At 36.0% G+C, this 22,798-nt stretch overlaps 1 protein-coding gene across 2 annotated transcripts in view; it reads left to right on the forward strand.

The window, feature by feature from the left end:
• Positions 1–22,798, forward strand: part of galnt2 (UDP-N-acetyl-alpha-D-galactosamine:polypeptide N-acetylgalactosaminyltransferase 2) — a 74,381-nt gene that overhangs the window by 34,607 nt on the left and 16,976 nt on the right. For both annotated transcript variants that reach the window (XM_079854583.1, XM_079854582.1), the window contains exons 2-4: positions 2,875–2,962; positions 6,645–6,798; positions 22,356–22,454. In XM_079854583.1, coding sequence (XP_079710709.1) covers positions 2,875–2,962; positions 6,645–6,798; positions 22,356–22,454 — 341 coding nt within the window. The remainder of the gene's footprint in view (positions 1–2,874; positions 2,963–6,644; positions 6,799–22,355; positions 22,455–22,798) is intronic.

The raw sequence follows: 22,798 nt of genomic DNA on the forward strand, positions 1-22,798 counted from the left end.
GTAATGAACTGATTCCCTCTCTAAATATATTACTTTTTGATGTGAATGAAAGATGTCTGCTTCACTCTTCCTGTCTCGGCATCACAAAGTAGACTTAATTAGATTATTTCAAGAAGTGTCAAGCGATGTTTGTGATAGAAACAGTTTTTACCGCATTGAATATTTAGCCCACACATATGGGTTTGTCCAAATGCATGACGTTGTGCATTGAGCTGTGATGAAAAATGTTTTTGATTTGTTTTGACACCCAACCATGGATTGCGAGTGTGTGGCCTTCTCCTGTCGTAACACAGCACTGTGGAAATTCATTTGTTCCACTCTGTAGCACACAGTAATGAAGGGATAAAATAGTCCTTTTATTTTGTGCTGAAGTGAATTGTTTCTTTTATGCATTCCTGGCAGCTGGTGATGACAGCGGTCGCTTGCGCAAGAAACGTTACTCACCGAGAGGCCGTCTTCTCCATAATTTTGCCGAAAGTATTTGAATAATGTTTTAATGATTGATGATGCTACCTTTTCTTGAATATACTTTATAGCAATGATCTTGTTGTCATAGCAGATTGGAGTTTAAATATGGTAACCAGTGAATTGACCAAAAAGAGAACTTAAGGGCTTAAGGAGCATGTTCTTTTTGCAGTTTTGCTAACTTGAGCAGACTCTGAAAGTGGCATTTCCCATGAATTGGGTTTCTCACATTTCATGAATTTTACTTTGTACTTTTTTTTTTTTTTAACTGTGAAAAAGTGCTTAATCTTTAAACAAAACTACTGTCATACTAAATTGAGGTCAAACTAAATATTTAGAGCTCTTTTATTATTTAGTTTGAGGTTTTGCAACGGTTACCACAAGTTGTCCAGCACCCCAATGAACTGAATATCAGCAGAAATGTATGACTGACTTTAATACTTGGATACAGATGAGAAGGAACATTTTAAAACGGTTTGTTTTACAGTTGTTACTTCATAAATCATAGGATCTGTGCCATGAATATTTAACCGGAAATATATAATTTGGTATTGGGACACCGAAATGTAAAGACTGAACCCCTTACAACATGAAATGATGAATGGACATAGATTGCAAATTTAATGTGCTCTGAACACTAAGCTTGCTTATCTGGCATGTCGCTGCTAATAGCTCGTAATAGGTCTTGGTCTATAGAAGACCAGCTGTTGAGGGGAAGCTTCGTGAAGCTTGGCTGGACGTTCCTCTGTGCTCAGCGTTCTCTCACACCTGCTCCCTCACCCTTTTGACCCAAGAGCCAGAATTCCCTAACATGAATCACAATCTGTGTCAGGTGAAAACTCTGGCTTTGCTTGAATATTCAACAAAGGTGTCGTGATGATTTGAGTTATTGTAGCACTGGGAATCCAGTTACAATTCTAACAGTATTTGGTTTATATTAAAATCATTGATCCATGTCTATGGCTCTAACCATTTTGACTTTGGATAGTTGATATCTTTTTTGTTTTTATGAGGGTTTATTATCTATTATCTGTTCAATGCTGACATGTTCAATTGAGGCACTAACACTCTAAAGGAAGTTACAACAAATATTGAAGTTCTAACAGTGTATAAAATGGTAATAAGTGATTATATATATATATTTTTTTTTTACAGTGGAACATTTGTGGTTTTGATCCTCAGAGTCATGTTTTCCTGGGCTTGTTGACCAGATGCTTGTCCAAATAAGCTTTGGAAGTGGCTCCGCTAGCTCAGTCGGCCCTGCCTGTCCAGACTGCACATTTATTTACTGCTAACCTTGGCAGAGGGTTGGGTGTGAATTATTACTAGCTCTGTGTTTTGTTGCATGGTTGTTTGTTACTCATGGGCTTGGCCTTGACACAATTGACAGAATACCCATATTTTCCGACATTTGTTATCAAGGGAGGTGGCTCTCAAGCTGACTGTTTTGTTGATGCCAAGCCTCCTGTAGATTGGGTAATCTTCACCAGCTTTCTTTTTGCTCTGGGCCTTGTTTTGCCCTGGTTTTGTGGAAATGATAATGTCTGCTCAGACTTTCTTCTTGCGTTCATGGTCTATTTGCTTATCACAATACCAAACTGTCAGTGGTGGGTACCAATTCTAGTGGAATGTCATCATAATTCTAGATAACAATTTAGATGCCATAGCAATACAATATGCTAATGGAAATATTACTTTGATTTGAGGTAAAAACGTTTTAGTTTGTGTTTGGTATACTACTGATACTGTGAAAAGGCTTGGTATAGTTGAGTTTTTGTTTTGTTTTGTATTGACTCTGTTATATAATGAATAATAATTACTTTAGATGAGTGTGGTCATATAAAACAATTGCTGTCCTTTCTTTTTATTGATATGTCCATCATTGTTATCTGTTTGGATATCTAACCATCAGTTAGTTCTTTTGAATTATAGCTGTCAACAGTTTTTAAAATGATTGAGAGATTTTTTTTTTCTCCAGCATTTCGTTTGATAATATGCTGCTTTATTCCCTTGAAAATGATTGGATCTGATCAAACTCAACAGGAGGAGAGAGATATGCAGAACAACACAGGCTTCTGGTCATGGAATCTGTGGTTACTACAGCAACTAGAAAATGAACTTTATTATTATTATTATTGGACTTAATACAATGGAGAATACATTTGATTTGAATTTAATCTTGAGTTTTTAGGTTTGGCAAAAAGTTCTTTTTCACTCCTCTTGGAATCTGCATTAAGAAAAATGTCAGAGCCGGTGTACTATTACTGTTTTATGAATGTTTTACTATAGTACCACTGACTTACTTCAATGACCGTAACTGCTTGCATACATTTCTTTTGTTTGGTTCAATTACTATTTTAACCTGCACAATATGACTTTATGCTCATGATCTGTTATTCTCGTTGGCAGGATGACTGGAGTGGCATTAATTCAAACAGAATTCAATCACACAGCAATGCAGATGATAAAGCCCACAGCCTAGAGACTCTTCCTCCAGGTAAGAGCTAACCTGACAACCCATATGCATAATCAGCTCATGTCAGGATTAGAGTTTTCTTTTTCCATCCCAAAATGAATAATGGAGCGTTTCTCAGGGAAACGCTCAAAGATGGACTTTAATGAACAGCTTGCACAAAACAGGGCATTAGGTTTTTCTTCTCCCATAAACAGATTGGTGGATGTAGGTGTAGAAAATCTCACTTTAAGGCACTTAAAAATGCATGAGAGTGATTTGAGTGTGGCTGTATTACTGGCAGAAGACAAGAAATTGGTGTCTTGACTTTATTCCCTTTTGGAAATGTACTTCATTGCGATCCAACTGAACTGGCCTGCTTAATACATTAAGATATTATATGCTTTTTGTAGACTTCCTGAATTTAAAAGCAGTATTGTAGTAGGGTTGTGACTGTGAGTGCATTATTTAATTAGTTCGTTAGTTTCTGTGGCATGCAATCGCTCTGGAGCTGAGGTCCACGGAGAGCTGTTCTATTAAATTTGTCAAACATCAGATTACATTCATGTGTCATTGCATGCCATACATTATGTTTCCTGTCCGCTGCTGTTCTCCCCCAGGCACTGTTTCAGGGAATCGTCAGCATAGTTTCTTGTCTCCCTGTGTTACTCCTGTAATTTAGGTCACCCAAAAGATTTCCACAGAGCTGAACATTCACATAGGGAGTACCTGCTTTCATTTGTAATAATTAAGTTTAAAAATTGCCATCTGCTCACCCTTATGTTGTTCCCACTTGATTTTTATTCCTTTTGTAGAACATGGACATAACAACTTGCTAAACAATTAACAATACAATTTTCAATTAAAAATTTTGCTTTCAAAATTATTTTTACATTATTCTCGGCAATAATAACCTGTAGCTCAGAGTCATCAGCTGGTTTGCTAAGAATTGTATGATTGATTCAGTCCATGATTCAGATGCATTGTAAAAGAAAAAACAGAACTACATAGTTTCCATTTTATGTGGCCTCTGAGTCACAAATAGTAAGAAATGTGAATTACTTGAAACTACATAAACTCATCTTAGACCAAAAGAATTTCCCCAAATGTTGTCCCAACTAATCAATTTTTTTCCAAACACAGAATTTATTTGCTGAATGATGAATTTTGCATTTAGTGAACAAACAAATTAAAATTGAATAAATAAAGTAGCGTTACACCATGTAGGCTCACACATGTGACCATCATCGGCCAATAGTGAGCCTACGTGGTGACGTACAACACAGAAGCGCTGCGCTGTTACACTACGTGAACTCACTCAGAGGCCCATACAGAAGAAAATTAATAGTTGAATAAAGTCGTTATTTTTGCTCACAAAAAGTATTCTCGTCGCTTGATAAACTTATGGTTGAGCCACTGTAGTCACTTGGACTATTTTAACGATGTCTTTACTAACTTTTCTGGGCCGGCAAGTTTTGATCCCATGGAATCCTATGGAGGAGTGATCCAGCTCTCAGATTTAATCAGAAATATCTTAATTTGTGCTCCGAAGATGAACGAAAGTCTTACGGGGTTGGAACAACATGAGGGTGAGTAATTACTGACAGAATATTCATTTTTGGGTGAACTAACCCTTTAAGAACTGAATGAGTCACCAGCTTTACATTAGTGTTTCTGACAGAAGTTTTTTTTCCTTTTTTTTTTTTTTTTTTAAAAACATATCATGAACATATTTATTTAGAATGCTTGTTTGGTGCACTAATTGAGTCATGGAGGTCTAAGAAGGTCCTCATAATTTTTTGTAATAATAAATGTATAATATTTTGCAGTCATGCATGAAGTATGTGCTTACTCTGGGTTGGATTGAGGTATAGATAATTTTACTGTATAGTATTTCAGCCTGGAAAGTGGTGATGTTCACATCCTCCCTCTTACTCCCTGTCTATGAGTGCATGCTGTGTGTCGGAGAGCACTTTGTCTCGAATCTTGCAGTGTCAAGTGAAGTGTGTAGGTCGCAGCTGAGACGCTCTGTTCTACTTTGAGCATCTAATTAGTCTGATGACAGCCCCTACAGTTCTCTGCTGTGGGACGAGCTAGCGACCTCGCACAAGGAGAGTTTGTGTTTTTTCTGGCTGTTTTCGTTGAGCTTTCAGCGGTGTTATGCATTGTATTGGAGATGCCAGACGTTGATACTTTAGCTTTCTGTGGGCATCTTTCTGGTCCGGAACAATGTGATGTGTTGACTAGTTAAAAAGACGAAGGTATACGTGCTTTCGGTGGGGTGGGGGGGACTTGCATCATTTATTTCAAACTGTGTGGCCCTTTCTGGATTTCTTAAGTTTGCATAACTTTACTTAGTGTTTGAAAAATTGTTACAGGAAGAATTAAGCTGAATTCTTTGTTAGTCCACTTTTTTTGTTCTTTTCATTAAAAAAGTTATCGTTGTTTTGTACATATTCCTTGATGTGTATATATAATGTTAAAAACTTAAAATATAAAAAAAAACAGGCTTTTTTATTATTAATGATGATGATGGTCATTTATATCTTTTTAAATTACATTATTAGGCGTTTTTTTATTTTTTTTATTTGTCTATTCTATTCTTGTTTCAGCTTTATAAAATCATACATGAAACTACAAGATGTTTATAGACATGAACATGATAGAAACATGGTTTATGGTGTAGTAGTGTATAATGAAGTGGTAAATACTTAAAGACCATTATCTTTTCCTTTTGGTCCTGCTCCTAATTTAAAATAAGCATTTTCCCTTGTTCATTAACAACTCCCGTGGCAGTGGTCTTCTTGGCCTCTGAATCGATGGTAGCGCTCTGCCGGAGAGCTGGCATCGGTGGCATGTAATTCTCAAGCAGGTTGGCCTAATTATAATGCAGAAGATGTCTGCCAGAGCCCCGCTAAATTAATTGCTTATAGTCTTTTGTAATGATAGATAACATAATCGAATTCTGCCACATGTTTCTGAGGTCTAAGTATCATCCTAGCCATCTCTGCCATTTAACTCAATGTCAACACGGTCTGTTAGCTACCACTGCTGCCATGTTATTGTGGGATTTGACTGACATCAAAATGGAAAAATAACACTTTTTTTTTTTTTCTTTTTTTTTTTTTTTGTTCAAGAAGAAAAGCTGAGCTTGTGGATGGGAAATAATTTAAAGCAGACCGTTATGGAATTGGTCCATTTGGCAAATATCCTCATATATTATCATTTGGCAAATGTCTTCTTTGACAGATTCACCTGGGTTGTAATCAACTAAAGATGTCTAGCCAGTTCCTTTCACGTTCTTTTGGGCAACTGTGATTTATAATGTAATAATGGGCAGCAGTGCATTGGTTTTTTTTGTCTTGGCTAAAAGAGACGATTCTGAGAAGCATGAGTATTTCATTCAGAAATGCACAATATACTTTTGTTCTTGATTATAGTGTGCAAATTTGTCCTTGGTAAATGACAAGCATGATGTCTTGAGTGATATTGGTGTCTTCGGACATCTACGTACTGACAAATTGATAGTTCCAGAGTTGTTCAGGTGGAAAGTAGCCTATCCGTATGTTATAGTAATCAATCCACAGTATTTGATTTATGTGCGCACTGGGTAAAAATAAGCTTTTTTTCTAAAGGAAATTGCCATAAAAATAAACTTTTTTTTGTTTTGTTTTGTTGCAAAGATCATCTGACATCCGTTTAATCATCTGTTTGCCACATTTTTCAGGGAAGGTTAGGTGGCAGGACTTTGACCAGGACCTGTACGTGGGAGCAACTGCGGTGAGGCCAGGGCAGGATCCATACGCCCGCAACAAGTTCAACCAGGTTGAGAGTGACAAACTCAGAATGGACCGCAGTGTCCCTGACACCAGACATGACCAGTAAGTCCCAGTCAACGCTTTAGCTCAACTCAAGAAACGAGTCAAAATCTGTTAAAATGTATCATCTTTTATTTGAAAATTAAATTTGATCAAACATTGATAATTGCCTTAGGAGCTGTTTACACTACACAGTTTCAGCTAAAAATGGAAAACCTTTTATGTGCATTATCGTCTCCGTGTTAACTACAAAAACGCAAATTTGTGAAAACTGTTATGTCATGTGCATGCTTATTACGTGTTCAGTCTATAGGCGCGTCGTTTTTCTTTACAAAGAGACATCGGCAACTACTGGCATGGCAGCATAATACAGCGTTTTTTAATCTGTTTCGAGGATCCGTGTGAACGGGGTTAGTTTTGACAGCGTTGTCTTCTGTATGCGAAAAAACGCAAATAAATTTTTGTTTCAGTTTTTAATACGTCGTTGTCATGTAAACGTACCCTTAATCTTTTAAACAACTGAGAAGATAGTAATCAAACTACATTTTAATAAAAATCACCTGTGAAGTTCTCGAATCTATGCTTATTAGAGTCTATGTATTAAGTACGTTATCTCTGACAGACATCATGTTGAAGCCGTAGGCCGCTGTTTTCTCCCTCTTCTCGGAATCATCCTGTATTGTGGGTTTTTCCAGGATATTTGTGTACTCGCTGGACCTTTGCTTCTCGTAAATGCCATGTATTGTGCATGTTATTTTTTTTGACAGACATCAATGTCGTGATATTCAAATGGTGTGGATTTTAAAACCGATGGATCGGAAGGTAGTTAGTTATTTCTTTGCCGGCAAGTATTTGGTGAAGTGATTGATTGCTATGAGTGTGTTTTCGAGGTTTTTAGTTCTAATATTCCAAACGACAGTCAGCCTTTTGGTGGACGTAATAACGTGCGTGAAGGGTGAACTGTTTGATTTTTGGATAATAATAAAATGTACTGGATACGTTCGAAATGCTTTTTGCATAGTTTATTATTCTTATTTGAGTGGATGAAGTTTATTTTGTGCCAGAGACTGACATGTTTGGCTTGTCAAAAATTTTGCATTCAGCGGTCACAGATTAATTAGCTTTGAAAATCAAGTTGTTTTGTTTTTTACGCCAGGAAAGGAGTGGTTTTGATGCACAATGTTGTTTATAAATTCTCTCTTATAACAGAAATATTTTATTTAAACCAATGAAAATGCAGATCCTGTTTTAAATAATTGTGAAAAATCTCTTTTTAAAACTTATTTCAAACTGTTTTTTTCAGTATTACCCATTAACAGATTTTGACTTTCATAGTTTTGTTTCTTGTTCGTGATGGGAAGTTCGGATCATTTTACTGACTCTGATTTTTTAATCTCATTCAGCAAAATGAACTCTCTTGTTCATTTCAGCAAATTTTTAATTAAGCCAAATTCCCCCAAAACGTCTCCAGCCAAATTATGAGACACAGAAATGATTAGTTCATTATTTCGTGACAGCCACATAGGCTCTGTAATCTCTGCAAGAAACAGAAATGATTAGTTCACTTCCCAAGACTTCTGGTCCAAGTCATTTGTTCTTTTGTCACGTCATCGCTATAGGCTGAAGCTATGCAGTCTTTAACGGAAACAGAAATTATTAGTTCACTTTCCAAGTCTTTTGGTCCAAGACCTTTTGTTCTTTTTTCCACTTCGCGGCTCAGTATTACAGTCTATAGGTGTGTCGACTTGAAGTGGCGCTGTGCTTGACCGATCAGTGTATGACATGAAAGTACCGCGAGAGTGATTAGAGAGCAAAGGGCTCCGTATGCTTTCGAATTGCTCTCGCAGTACTTTGATGTCATACACCAATCGGTCTGCGCAGTGCCGCTTCAAGTTTTTTTTTGCATTGGAAAAACATGAATTATTTTCATTCATTCCAGTTCCTAGCATGGGTCTTGGTGGACAGAGTAAATGTTGAAATTAAATACTATGTAATGTGTTTTTGAGCAAGATGAGAGACTTGAGGGTAGAGGTCTACATGGGTCCAAATATTTGTACCCAAACCCAAAGAGACCCGTAAATGTGCTACACGGAACAGACCTGGACTCATCTATTATTTGAAAGTTGGACCCAAACCGACTGGACCCGATCGGCATATATTCCACAACAAATTGCTATTAACATGTCAATATACAAGTTGCGAAAATAAAACTTTTTGTCTTTCCTAATGTTAGTAGCCTTCTCCCTTGTACCTGATTGTGATGCATACAATAAATTTCCATCCATGTTATTCCTATCTTGCCGATTGAAAGAGCATGCTAAATTCACTCATTATTACCTTTAAAAGTCCACTTGCTGTCAAATGCGACTTTGCAGTTTTGCTTATTTTATATATCTCGAGTCAACCTAAGATGGTTCAGTCATAATATTATTATAAAAATGGGTGAAAGAAAGTGCAATGCGAGGTATGGCGTAATAAGTTCCGCCTTCTGAATAAAAGAGCCAATTGTCAATTGGTAAATTGGTCATTGTGTGTTAAATGAATGTCATTTTAAATGTTAAACAGACCCGAAGTAATAGATTTGGACCCGACCCAGCTGACCATTTAAAATATAGACCCGAACCCGTACGGGTCCCAGGTCCTCGGGTCTCGGGTCCTCCGTGAAGACCTCTGCTTGGGGGAGATTGGTTAGTGTTTAATGATCACTTATGTTGGGATTTAGAGGAGTTTCTCTTATAATGTGAAGTGAACATTACCAACATTAAATAACAAAGTTAAAAGTAATAATACTTGTATATATTTTAAAATATGGCAAAGATGAATTTTTACTCCAGTCTAATATGCTGATTTGCTGCTCAAGAAACATTTCTTGTTATGTTAATGTAAAATGTAAATAATAATAATTTAAAAAGTATATAAACTTAAAAAAACTGCTTAATATTTTTTGTGGAAACTGATGCAATTTCAGGATTCCTTCATCATTTGTAAAATCATTTGTAACATTATGAATGTCTTAACAGTCACTTTTGATCTATTTTATGCATCCTTGCTTAATAAAAGTATTAATTTCTTTAAAAAATAATCTCATTGGCCCCAACATTTTAATAGTAGTCCAAATAAATTATAACTTTTAGCCTGCTTGCTTTTTCTTTAGATGGATCACTGGATCAATTCTGTTATATTTCCACTACACAACAGTTTTGAGTAGAGTTTACAGTTTGGTTTATGTAAGTCCATTTCCAATGTGATACTTTTCACAGTTGAATTAAGCTCAGAGAAGGCATAATTTAAAGGGAAGTAACTCTTATATCTGAACATTAGACACAGGCTACTCGCCATAAAATCTAATAAAAACCACTTCCTTGTTAATCATTTGGTTCGTTTAGAGCATTAAAACACCCTTTCCACTAATATTGAACTTCACATTACACAGATTATTTGCCCTACATGTATGGTTTCTCCATTGCCTAATATGTCTGTTTTTTATGTAGTGTATCTTACAACACATACAGTAGTCAATGTAAAGAACAGTGTCAGTGCTTTTTTGTGATAGTCATTCATAATTATTGTACTAAATTAATTTCTGATTCTCATAAAGAGAGGCCTGTCATTTGATGGAGAGATGCTTACACAGCACAATGATAGAGAAAAGCAAGAAAAGCACTTCTCTAGCAAATCAGTGAGTTTTTCAAAACTTGGTCTTTATCTCTCTGTTGGTCATAGTCATTGAGGTCCAGATTGTCTTCAGGGCTTAAATGGCTGTCAGAGATGTCATGACAGGATTGACTATACTGAATCATCAGGGTGTGTATGAGTAGAGCGGTGAATATATAAGTGCAAAGTAAATTAATTTTGAACTCTTTTTTTTTTTTTTTTTTTTTTTTTTGATAAATTGGCCACTCACCCTTCTTTGTATCAAATAATGTGTTACAAAATGCAAATGTTGAGTAAAACTATACATTATGGTTTGGACAGGTTTAGTTTTACTTTGCATTTTAGGATTCGTTTTAGTTTTCCATCAACTTTTGAAATAATAGTTTCTCATTTTATACTGTTTTGCTGAACTTAATACTTTTTCTGCAGTATGTTTTATCGAACAAACTTGTTTTGCTAACTTGGGCTACTTTTTTCACTTGGGCCACATTTCCACTTCAAAAATCCCTTTCAGTGTTCAACAACTTGGTTGTTCTGAAGTTTATTTTAAAAAGATTCATAATAATTTTATTAGTCTTTTTTTAGTTATGATTATTTTGACTAAACACATGAAGAGGGCATTTGCGTGCAATACAAGTCTTGAAGGTATACACTACCATTCAAAAAAAGGTTTTTGAAGTGTATTTTGCTTTCCAAAGCTGCCTTTTATTTGTACGTATTATACATTTTAATTGTTTTTTCCTGTCAAATTTGATAATGACCCCAAACATTTGGACAGTGAGGGAATTAGTAAATGACAGCAACAGGCTGTTGAATTTTGTAGAGTCAGAGAGAGAGAAAAATTGTTATCTAAATTCTTTTAGTCTCCATTAGGAGTCAAGTCACCTTTATTTAAATAGAGCTTTATACAATGCAGATTGTTTCAAAGAAGCTTTACAGTGGTAAACAGGAAAATAATGATTCAATGATACAAACAGAATTCAATTCTCCTGTAAAGCAGTCCTAAAAAGACAATAGTAAACGGTCAATATTCAGTTGAAATCAGTTCAGTGTTGATTTCAGTTTTGTTCAATAACTGTAAAGCTCATCAATTATGGAATGAGTTCAGATAATTTATAAAGCATCTCTGGAGAAAACCTGTTATCGCCCAGTTCAGTTCAGTTCTCATCTAAGGGGCTGTTCGCACAGAACACTTTTTTCCATTCCACTGCGCTACCTTTCCATTGTTTTTCAGTGTAAACATGTGCTAGACCGACGCCTTTTAACCGTTGCGCTCGTGTCTTGCGTCATTTGCAGCATCTCGCGCATTACAAGGCATTCTAAAAATGTGGCGCTCAAGTTAAAAGGTCAATTAAAAAAAAATATATATAAAAGAAAATGTCTCTAGACCTTGCACAATAACAGCAAAAACACGTTCTGTAAACCGGCCCTAATAGTGTCAGTGCATTCAAGTCAATAATATAGCCAAATATTAAGTGGACATTAGTAATTAGCAATTAATATTATAAATAATAATCTTTTTTTTCTTTTTAGTGCAGTTTGAACATGGCTTAACTCTTGAGTTTCTAAAAGCTTCATGATCCTTATAAATGTTATCTGGGCACCCGGGCGTAACATCATTAGGGCTGCACTTAGCTGAGACTGAATCGATTGCATGAGAAAATGAGGTTTCCATCAAACACTCATGTTACTGCTGTGTTTTAATGACCAGATGTAACTGCCTTTTGTTGTGTTTTCTTCACACAACCACTTTAAGCATCTTCAGATGAAACGTGTTTCCTTTATCTCTAAGGGCTGATGTAAACACTGTTGGGGGTTGGTAGTGCTTAATGAATATAAATTGGTGAATTAGCTGTTGTGAACTGTATGATGAATTAGTGCTCTTTTTTTAACTAGGTGATGTTAGGCAGAAACAGATTACTCTGGATATTTCAAGGGTGATGTTTGCTGGGTCCCAGCGCGTCCTTAAGTCTTATTTTAAATTCAGTTTAATCCAATTTAAGGTCATAAAAATCACAAATGGTATAACAAAAGTCTTAATTGTCATTTCTTAAAGTCCCCCTGTTGTAAATAATTGTATCCCTTAAAGCTCATTTTGATCACCAAAATTACAAAAAAATGTCATGCCTTAAAATAGCTTGAATGTAACTCTACACCCTTGCTTCATTTAGTGTACGTGGATCTATAAATATGCAAATTAGCCCCGCCTCCACTCACTCACACCAGCTCAGAGATCCACTTGCTCAACTTTACTTAAGTTATTGTAGTAAACGCTGCACAATGGTATCGCTTTTTACAACGTTGGACAAATAACGGTAATTAATTTGATTAGCCTTTTGTTTTACTACGTTATCAAACAGCTATAATAATGTGTTGCTAATGTTACACAAACCATGTTCTCAGTCTGCCTTCTAAAAATCAGCAAAGAAACGCTTTGAACAACGTAGAACGTCAGTGGAGAAAGGCATATAGTTCATCATAACATCGTAATATACAGTACATCATTCATCCGCTACATTGTTAAAAGTACTTGGTATGAAAAATCGGGTTTAAGACATTATATGCTAAAGCCCGCCGTATATAAACAACATTAAAAGCTTGATTTTTCACCACAGGGGGACTTTAGATTTGGTTCTTAAATAACTCTTGCCACCACAAGAGTTCTTAAATTTGTCAAGCAATTCCTCATGATGTACTATTGATGAATTATGACAATGTTTACGTTATGGTCTTTATATTGTAATATGTTGTATATGGTTGTAAGAGTGCATATTTTATCTCCCTCCCTTTTTTTCGAAAGAGCAACTGGAAGTAGTAACCCATAGATATTTCAAAATAATTCCCTAAGTATTTCGGGCTTGTTAGGAATTAAAAGTCCCACATTATGTTTAGAGTCTTTTTTCTGGGTATTATTGGTATTTTAGTGAAAAAATAAACACTACCTGGCATTTAAATCAATGAAACCTCTTGAAACCGGCTTGTCTTTCAGTCACAGGAATGAAAGACTAAGAGTGTTATTTAACACAATGTATATACAGTAGATTTTGCTAGTGTCGGCAGTGCACTTGTCTTTTTATTATCTTTATTAAAATTGACTATTTTACCAGCAAACTTCAATATCAGTCAGCCTCTAATTGGTATATATTTTTTGTACTGTATTTTACATACAGTAAAAAATAATATATTTAATAATAATAAAAAAAAATTTAACTTACAGATAACTTGTTTTGCAGTTGAATGCCACAGCCGGTTTAATTAAGTAAAAGAATCAGATATACATGACTTATTTTGAGATTCTAAAGGGGTTTTTTGTGTGTGGACTTAAGGTATTCATTTTATTTGTGTCGGTCTTAAAGTTGATTAAAAAAAAACTGATGCCTTGTGTTTGCCAATATAGCAAAGGCTTTTGCTCTGAAAAAATATGAATTATTCATTTATTTTGTTTGCTGGGAGTTTGCTGTTTTTCGTTGTTTCATTCTTTGGTTAAGTATGGTTTAATGAGGTGTTTTGGTTATATAACAGATGTGGACATGACATTCATTGGTCTATTAAAGGGTTTATGGAGAAACACTGAAAGCGAAGTGGGTAAGAGCACACTCCTCAAACATTCCGTGCCATCGCCACTGTCTGTGGTCCTGTCATGTGGACTGACACCGCTGTTTGAAAGCCCCGTGTGAGGGGTGGAGGTGCAGACGGTTTAAGTTAGCCAGCAAGTGCTGTCTTCAACCATTGTTTCCACTGAAAGCGTGCAGTGCTGGGCTCCCAGGACTAACTGATTTACTGCTGACAGGCAGGAAGACTTGTCAAAAGGAGGGCAGCCCTCTTGTCGGTTCTCCGCTCAACATAAACAGGCTGTTTGGGAGATGCTGCCCTCTTAGGAAATTGCCCTCCCATCACACTGGGATTAGCTTGGCCCTTGATAAAAAAATAAAAAATAATTTAAAATAGTCCTCTGCTACATTTTGACCAATAAATGAACCATCACTAACTTGTGGGGATTTGTGGATACAGGAAGGGATGTTCATTGTTGGCGTGACTGTGTTGTTTACAGGTACTGCAGCGAGTCGCTTGGACACTTCAAGTTCCTGACCTCAAGGCGTCCAATTTCCCACCTGGCGATGTGAACGTACAGTTTAAGAATTGGATGTTTGTTTCTATTTAAAAATCCATCCTATAATTCCAGGAATCCAAGTGCCCTTTTACCACCGGATTATGATTTGAGGAAATGCGGCAACTCTTCACCCTTCACACAGGGCCTCCACCTTTGCTGTTTTTAGATTGTTATTTTTTAATGAACATGCACTAGAAAAACATCTTTGACAGCTGCGGCACATCTCACTGTTTTATTTTCCCCTCAGTGTCTAACACAGTTAAAATGCAGAACAATGCACAGATATGGCTGATAACCAATAAATGAACGATTTATTCAAATTCCGTACGGTTTTGTCGAAATAAATTTAAAAATAAAAATAAAAACAATCATTTAAATACCACAAGAGAATTTAGGCATCACAACAATACTATGTATGACATGATAAATGGATATTCATTTTGATATTTTAGAAGTCTTTACCACCTAATTATACACTGCGACATAAACCATTTGTCTATCATGTTAATTGCTATGAAAAACTGCTATTGTCATATAAGAGCTTTTAGAAAGGTGAAATGGGAATAAAAGCAGTTTTACAGTGTCCTTGTTACACATTACATGTAGTTACTATAGTAATAACTATAAATTATGCATAATTACATGCAACTACCCCTAAAAAAAACAACTAATACTAACCCTATGGTAAGTTCATGTAGTTAATTAATATTACTCAGTACTTAAATAAACAGACTCCTTAAAATAGTGTAACCTTAATTTTATTATTAAAATAATAATGCCACCTCAAATAAAAACAATAATAAAAATTATATTTTGTTATTATTATTATTATTATTATTATTATTAAGTGGGTGTAAAAACGGGAAATAAGAATGTATACTATTATTATTATCATTATTATTATTATTGTCTGTTAAAACGGAATGAGCTTGCACACTATCCTGTATCATACAGTACATACATTTTAAGAATTATGGTGCAATTAATTGCTGATTATTAAAGGTCTATACTATGTAGACCTAACTAACTAAAATCAATCATTTTAAATTCAATACAAATGAATTTAGGCATCACAACGTCATAATGTACAGTTATAAAATACTATATTTTGACGTGATTCATAAAAAAGATTACATTTTATTTTTACCTTTTATGATCTGAATGTAAAAATAAAGGAAATAAAGGAGCGTGCAAAATACCCAATATTGTACAATGCCAATACAAAAAAATCTGGCACAGATATATTGTGCATCCCTAAACAATGTGTTTCGAGACACCTGTCGTGCCATCTAGCTCTGTTTTAGTTCACATGAACGCTTTTGGATGGAATTGAATATTCTGCTGTCTGGGAACAAAACTTTATTTATAGTGCTTCACTAAACCCAGCAGCCGATATTTGCATCAATAAGCCAGTAACAGATCTCTGAATGATGAGAACATGAAAGTTTTTTGGAGATGCATCAAGCAGCAAGGACATCTGTTCATCTTTTCTTTCTTCACTCTCTTGAGCGTGATCTTTTTAAGCTTGCCTGATTTTCAAAATCTCTCTGAACTGTCTGAGTTCTGGCCTTTTCTTGCAGAAAAACTACTGTGTGCTTTGGCCAGTGCCTGTCTGGCTTTTGGGAATATCTCACAGTGCTGCCAACCGCTGCAACTGGCAGAGCAGTCATGAAGTCATCGACTAAAGTCTCCATGAGCCACATAAGCAAACATTGACCCACTGTTGTATGACTGCCACACTGACTGTGTAATTAAGATGTGTTTCTCGCTCACACTGCCCAGTCCCATTTCCTCTTTGTGTCAGTATTTCATATCGATCTGATCCCTCCAGGTCCAAAGTTTTAATATTCACATTTGTACAATTACAGTGAAATATTTTGTCTGCCCACCTCTCATGATAGTGAATGCAACACTAGAAAGGGAAAAACACTGGATATATATGGAAATAAAGGCTAAAGGTGCATTGTGTTCATTACAAGTTGTATAAAACCTGATGAACATGTTCTCCATGATCTAAAGAGCATTTGATCTTCGATAGAAGAAAGAAGCTTCAGAAAGATCTGACCGTCTTTACAAAGTCACGTTATCAATAGCACAAATTTGATTACTTGATTAGTGAGCTACAAATAGTGCAGGATCTGAAATATGTCCTACTCATTTTACTTGACAACGTTTCTTTGTTTTACATTTTTCAAAATCACAACTTTTTCCAGATTGAAATGGGATTTTAAATCCCATCCTTTTCAAAGTGGTCTCAAATATTTGGCCTCCAAATGTGAGGAGGGGAAATGGTGTTGAGTACATAATGGTTGAATGGTTTATTCTTGTACATTGTAATCTCACGTCAGCTGGATGTTTGTTTTAGTCATTTGGCAAGGGGTGTTACTGGCACGGCTCTCAAACGTTGTTGACTGTAGTTAGGTTGGACAGAGTTCAAATTGCATTGTAAATGGATGTGTGTTTGAAAACGTCACGTTTGACCTGAACTGAGCAAGATCAAGATGTTCAGATCATATTCTGGTATGATTTCCCAGACACTTCTTCTCATCTCTTCCTGAGAGGTGGGTTATTATGGAATAAACATTAGCTGCAGGGGCAATTCCTTTAAGACAGAAGCTCAAGAGCTCAAGTCTTTGATTTACACACACTGCCGTTAAAACGTTTGGGTTGGTATGTGTTTTTTAACCAGACGCGCTGCGACACATGATAAAAGGTATCTTTTCCATGTTAAACAGAGCTTCTGTCCAAACCAGCCGCGACGGCGATACGCGCCGATTCTGTTTTTGAAACGTTTTTGTTTTGGCCTAAAGTATTACTATGATAATGATAATCTCAAAGCATCTAATGTGAGTTTGAATATCATTGTGAGTGCCCTTTATAACCATTCTAATGCCTGGTTCAGATTACACGATTTTTTTGTCTGTTACGATAGTCACTGTGTCAGATTACACGATTTTGACTCCTAAAAATCTTGTCATGTCGTGGACAAGAAACATGTCAGACTACACGTTGTTTTCCGACCAGTCATCGCGAGCCGTCACACACTCATTCACTCGCACATACACGCACTCACTCTCTCTCTCTCTCTCACACACACACACACACACACACACGCTCACTCACTCTCGCACACACACGCACACACTCGCACATACACACTCACTCACATACACGCACTCTCTCTCTCACACACACACACACACTCACGCACACAGTCACACACTCACTCGCGAACGCAGACTCTCACTCACTCTCCCTCACTCACTCGCGCGCCGTCGTCGTGGAGGACCGTTAAAAAATTAAACATGCTAGTCTTTCTGTCGTGATGTCGTGAAGCATCGCAGACGCGACGTAGGTTGTCGCCCACTATGACACACTATACGAGATGAAACGATCGAATCTTGCGTCCCGACGCCCGTTGTCGTTTGCGAATCCCCACGACACCCTACGTCAAACGGATCGTGCCAAAATCGGGCTAAAATCGTGTAATCTGAACCAGGCAGCCCGCCCACATGCTCTTCTGATTGGCTGATGTTTGATTGATTTTTGTCATCTGGTTATGTTTTATTGCATTAGGCTCACCAAGGCTACATTTGATTAAAAATACACCGAAAACATTGTAAAATACTATTATACTTGATGTATATACTTATTATTATTGTTAATATTGCTTATTATTTTTTATATTAAAATAATATTATTTAAATATTTTTGTAAACTGATGTTTTTTCTATTTGTTTGATGAACAGGAAATTCAAGAGAACAGCATTTATTTGAATGGAAATATTTTGTAACATTATAAATGTCTTTACAGTCAGTTTTTGAGTTTAATGCATACTTGCTGAATAAAAAAAATATTTAAAAAAATCCTACTGAACCCAAACTTTTGAATAGTAATGTATATAAAATAGATAAATATATACATAAATGCATTTTATTTATTTGTTTAAACCAATTGTCATGACATCTAAAATACAATAGATTAATTTCAGCAATTATAGCTTATTTGGTTGAATTTTATATTGTGTATGTGTGTGTTAGTTGTGTAGAGTGATGGAATAATAGAAGAGCATCTAAACTGTGCTGTCTGCGGGGGCAGCACTCTATGCTGAACATTGCCAACCTATGTCACCTATGACCTCAACTGTAACAACTGAAACAACCTATGTCACCTATGACCTCAACTGACTAAGTAGAAGGAAAATATTTAATATTAATATTATCTTGAACTTTTTTTTTTTAACAACTAGTAAGAGAAGAATTCAGAGTGAAATTACCTCAGATAGTTATACTGCCTCTGCTGCTTTCAGCTAATGTGAAGTGCTGGTATCAGTTTTTTAACTTAACTTTACTAACTTTATTTCATGTTTCCATTACTACAAAACTATATTTTAACAAATAATAAAACTTAACATTTTTGATCATTATTAAGCCCCAGAAAGTCTTGTTGAAGGCTTATTGTAGGACTGAATAGACCATCAAGATGAATTTAGCAAAATGCCCAAATGGAAACTGGGAAGAAAAAAAAAACATATATTTTAGCTTTCTGTCATATTAGATCGTTTAATGGTTTCTGCAGTCTTACAGGCATTACATACAAAACTGGATGTGTGGGTGCGTATTCAACACAATACATATTTAGAAAGGAATGCTTTAATATCTGAGAATTTGGTTTGCTCTTCTTTGGATTTGATGACCGTTTGTGCTGCGGTGTCCCCTTTTAAAGCGCATGGGTCCTTTTATTCTGATAAGTAGTGGAAGATGTGTCTAGGTTTGATGCTGTAAATGTGTTTGGCTTGACTATAGTTCCTCTGTGCAGTTTCATGTAAAAGTCTTGTCACTATATGTCAGTCAGTTTTCCTCCTGGAGAGCTCCTGATGCTGCAGATGACATTACTTTGCTTGTTATAAGTCGTCTTATCGCTGCCCTTTCACCATCCCTGCAGCATGTGAGCTGCATTCCCAAAGCAGTAGTCAAGTTCAGCACAGAAGACACACAAACCTTGGGTTTAAAATGGCCACGAGACCTTTTTAAAGGTCAGAGCTTTATAGTTTGCCTGCTGGAATACCAACCTTTTGTATTTTCTCACAAAAATGGAGAGTTAAAGAATTTCCCCTAAATATTTTTGCACCATTAACTTCTAATAAATGTACCCAGAACTGAAGGAATGAAGAACACTAGTCTTAAATCCCTCTGTTAAACACTTACCTAAGCTGGTAATGAGGAACACATGCTTTTTGTTTACTCCTGAGAGACTTTGCTTCTGTTTTGTTACCTCTGATGGCAGCAGGCCATGTGTCTTATTGGAAATGTTTTTGGCGGGAATAGTTGTCTCGCTGAGGCCGTGTCCGGTGTTCAGACCGCACCACTGCTCTAATTAAAAAAATAGACCTCCTTGCCAATCAATTAATGAATGATGCCTTTCTGCTCATGCCTGTATCTTTGTTTCTCATTCAGTCCATTTTTTATTAATACAGAGTATCTTCCTTATATGAATAAATAAATATATTTAAAAAAAATTGACACTGGTCAAGAAATGCGCAGCAAGTGTACATTAATTTCATATGATTTTATTTATATTTAAAAAAAAAACACTTTGTAATAAAGATTTTCTTTTTTTATGTCTTTGAAAGAAGTATCTTATGCTTACCAAGGCTGCATTTATTTGATCAAAAATACAATAAAAACGGTAATATTGTGAAATATTATGAATATATTTTAAAATGTAATTTATTCCTGTGTTGGCAAAGCTGAATTTTCAGCATCATTTCTCCAGTCTTCAGTGTTACATGATCCTTCAGAAATCAATAATAACATGTATGGATACCGTGATACACTAACATTCAAAAGAAATTAAAACTTTTATTCATCAAGAATGGAATTAATTGATCAAAATAACAGTAAAGAGTTATTAAAAACAATTTTTAAATAAATACTGTTTATTGAACTTTCTGTTTGTCAAAGAATCCTGAAAAAAAAATATTGTAATATTTATTGGTGCTAAATTATTATTCATAATTTATCATCAAAAACAATTGAGCAGCAAATCATCACCTTAGAATGATTTCTGAATCATGTGGGGAGCATAAAAAGTTATAAATAATTTCTACAAATTCCAGTTTAAAAGTAGCCATGCCATATTATTGTCTGTTCAATGCAGTTGTTTTAAATGTATTTGAATTATCAATTACTTAGATTAACTAATCAATATAATTAATTAAAGGGGTCCTATTATGCATCTTTACAAAGTCTTGATTTTGTTTTTAGGCTGTACTCGAATATGTTTTCATGCTTGATTGTTTAAAAACGCATAATTTTTCACGTATTTTTACATTATTACAGCTCCTCTCTCCCCAGTCTGGGCGAACGTGCGGTTTCTATGAAGCCCCTCCTTCCGAAATACGAAATGTGCTGTGATTGGTTAGCTGCCCCAGTGTGCTTTGATTGACACTGCTTAGCGTGTGTTCGGGCCCCTTCGTAACAGCGAGCTCCACTCATTCAGATGTAAATAGCGGCAATTTCAAACCAATGCAAGCCTGATTTAGACTTAATAATAATGTCAACAAACAAGAGGATCGTGCAGAACGGACTATTCATTCACAGATTATGCAAGCACGGCCTTCACAGGATGTTTCAGAGTGGTATGTTTTGTTTTCTATTTGTCTGAAAACTATGACTTCACATTATGACTTCATAAGATCGGAAAAATTGTAGTTCTTTAAAAGGGTGTTCTGTTAAATAAAATATCTCCCTTTGGAGTGGACTTTGAGCTTTGTAACCTCGCTGATCTTTTTTTATGCTCAAACAACAACATTACACACTGACTAAAGTTGAAAAAGTGAAAAAGCAGAATAGGACCCCTTTAAAATCTTAAAACATAGTAGCAGGCATTCAGCACACTGAAACCAGAACGTTTATTCTATTAGCTATTGACTTGAGCTGTAACACTGGAAGTATTTGACAGTTTATTTGGTGCCATGCTGGGTGGTTGGAGGCCAGTGGAGGGGAGTGTGCCAAAGGGATATGCTCTAAAAAGTGCTTGTCTTCTAGTCAAAGCCTCCATTCTATTAATGGCCTACTGCACAGTTATTCCTCTCGAGACCTCCAGCAAACAGTGCTAGAAATGTGTGCTGGCCCCTTAATGTATTACTGAGAAGTCCAAAAGTCTAAAATGGTAGAAACGCCTATACTTTTCAATGCAAAGATTGATAAAGTTGGGAAAAAATATGGATGTGCCCTCTGTGCCACTTTATACCTTAATGAATGTTATTTCGCTGGCTGTCATGGAATTAGAGATGATGTGTAGTATTCAACCCTGACCTGTTGTTTAACAGAAGTGTAGAAGGAATTGACCCTGATTTCCCCTGCCAGGAATCCAATGGCCACAAAATCAATGGCATCAGTGCAGAAGAAGCTTTGTGCGCTCTTATCCTCGATGAGAGGTGCTAGAAAACCCAAGGATTAGCCCCGCGGCTGTCAAATTAAAACCTCCGGGATATAAAGTGTGTGTGTGTGTGTGCGCGCGCATGTTTGGAGATACAAGTCCAGAGAGTTTAAGCATGCATGACCTCCTGTCCATCTCAGTCTCAGAGAAGCATTAAATTAATGTGGGCTTTGAGCTCCTCTGAGGGTGTGAGAGTTCATTCAGGTGTAGCAGTGTGACAATGGTGTTTCGCTGTGTTGTGCTTCCCTTCAATCCAAATGCCGCCATTTTCAAGTTTAATATTTTGAGTTGTATCAACTTGACTCAATGTGACTTTTTTTGCAGTGTATAAAATTCCTTGCACTGAAAGGAAATGGAAGAGGAGTTTTATTTTCTAACTTTATCTTAATATGTTATTTTCCTCTCTTTCAGCTGTCGTCACAAACAGTGGAGGACAGATCTTCCTGCGTCAAGTGTGGTTATAACTTTCCACAACGAGGCCCGTTCAGCTCTGCTGCGCACTGTGGTCAGGTGGGATAATCAATGTTTAACGCACTATGATGTAGGATTTTCACCATACCAAAATTTGGTTGCCAATACCAGTGAAATTTCACTATTTCTGTTACTAATTGCGATACCACAGCAAAAGCTGTTATTGAATACTTTCTTTAAAATATAAAATTTAATATTCAAAAGAACAGCATTTATTTAAAAGTATAAAAATTTTCGTAATGTAAAAGTCTTTACTGTAACTTTTGATAAATTTTACAGCGTCCTTGCTGAATACGGCACTGTTTACACCTGGTATTAAGATGCGTTTTGGTCAATCTGATCACAAGTGGACGACGCTGAAAACAGGTGTAAAAACGGGGTCT

The sequence above is a fragment of the Squalius cephalus genome (assembly GCF_949319135.1).
Source record: "Squalius cephalus genome assembly, chromosome: 21".
NCBI lineage: Eukaryota > Metazoa > Chordata > Actinopteri > Cypriniformes > Leuciscidae > Squalius > Squalius cephalus.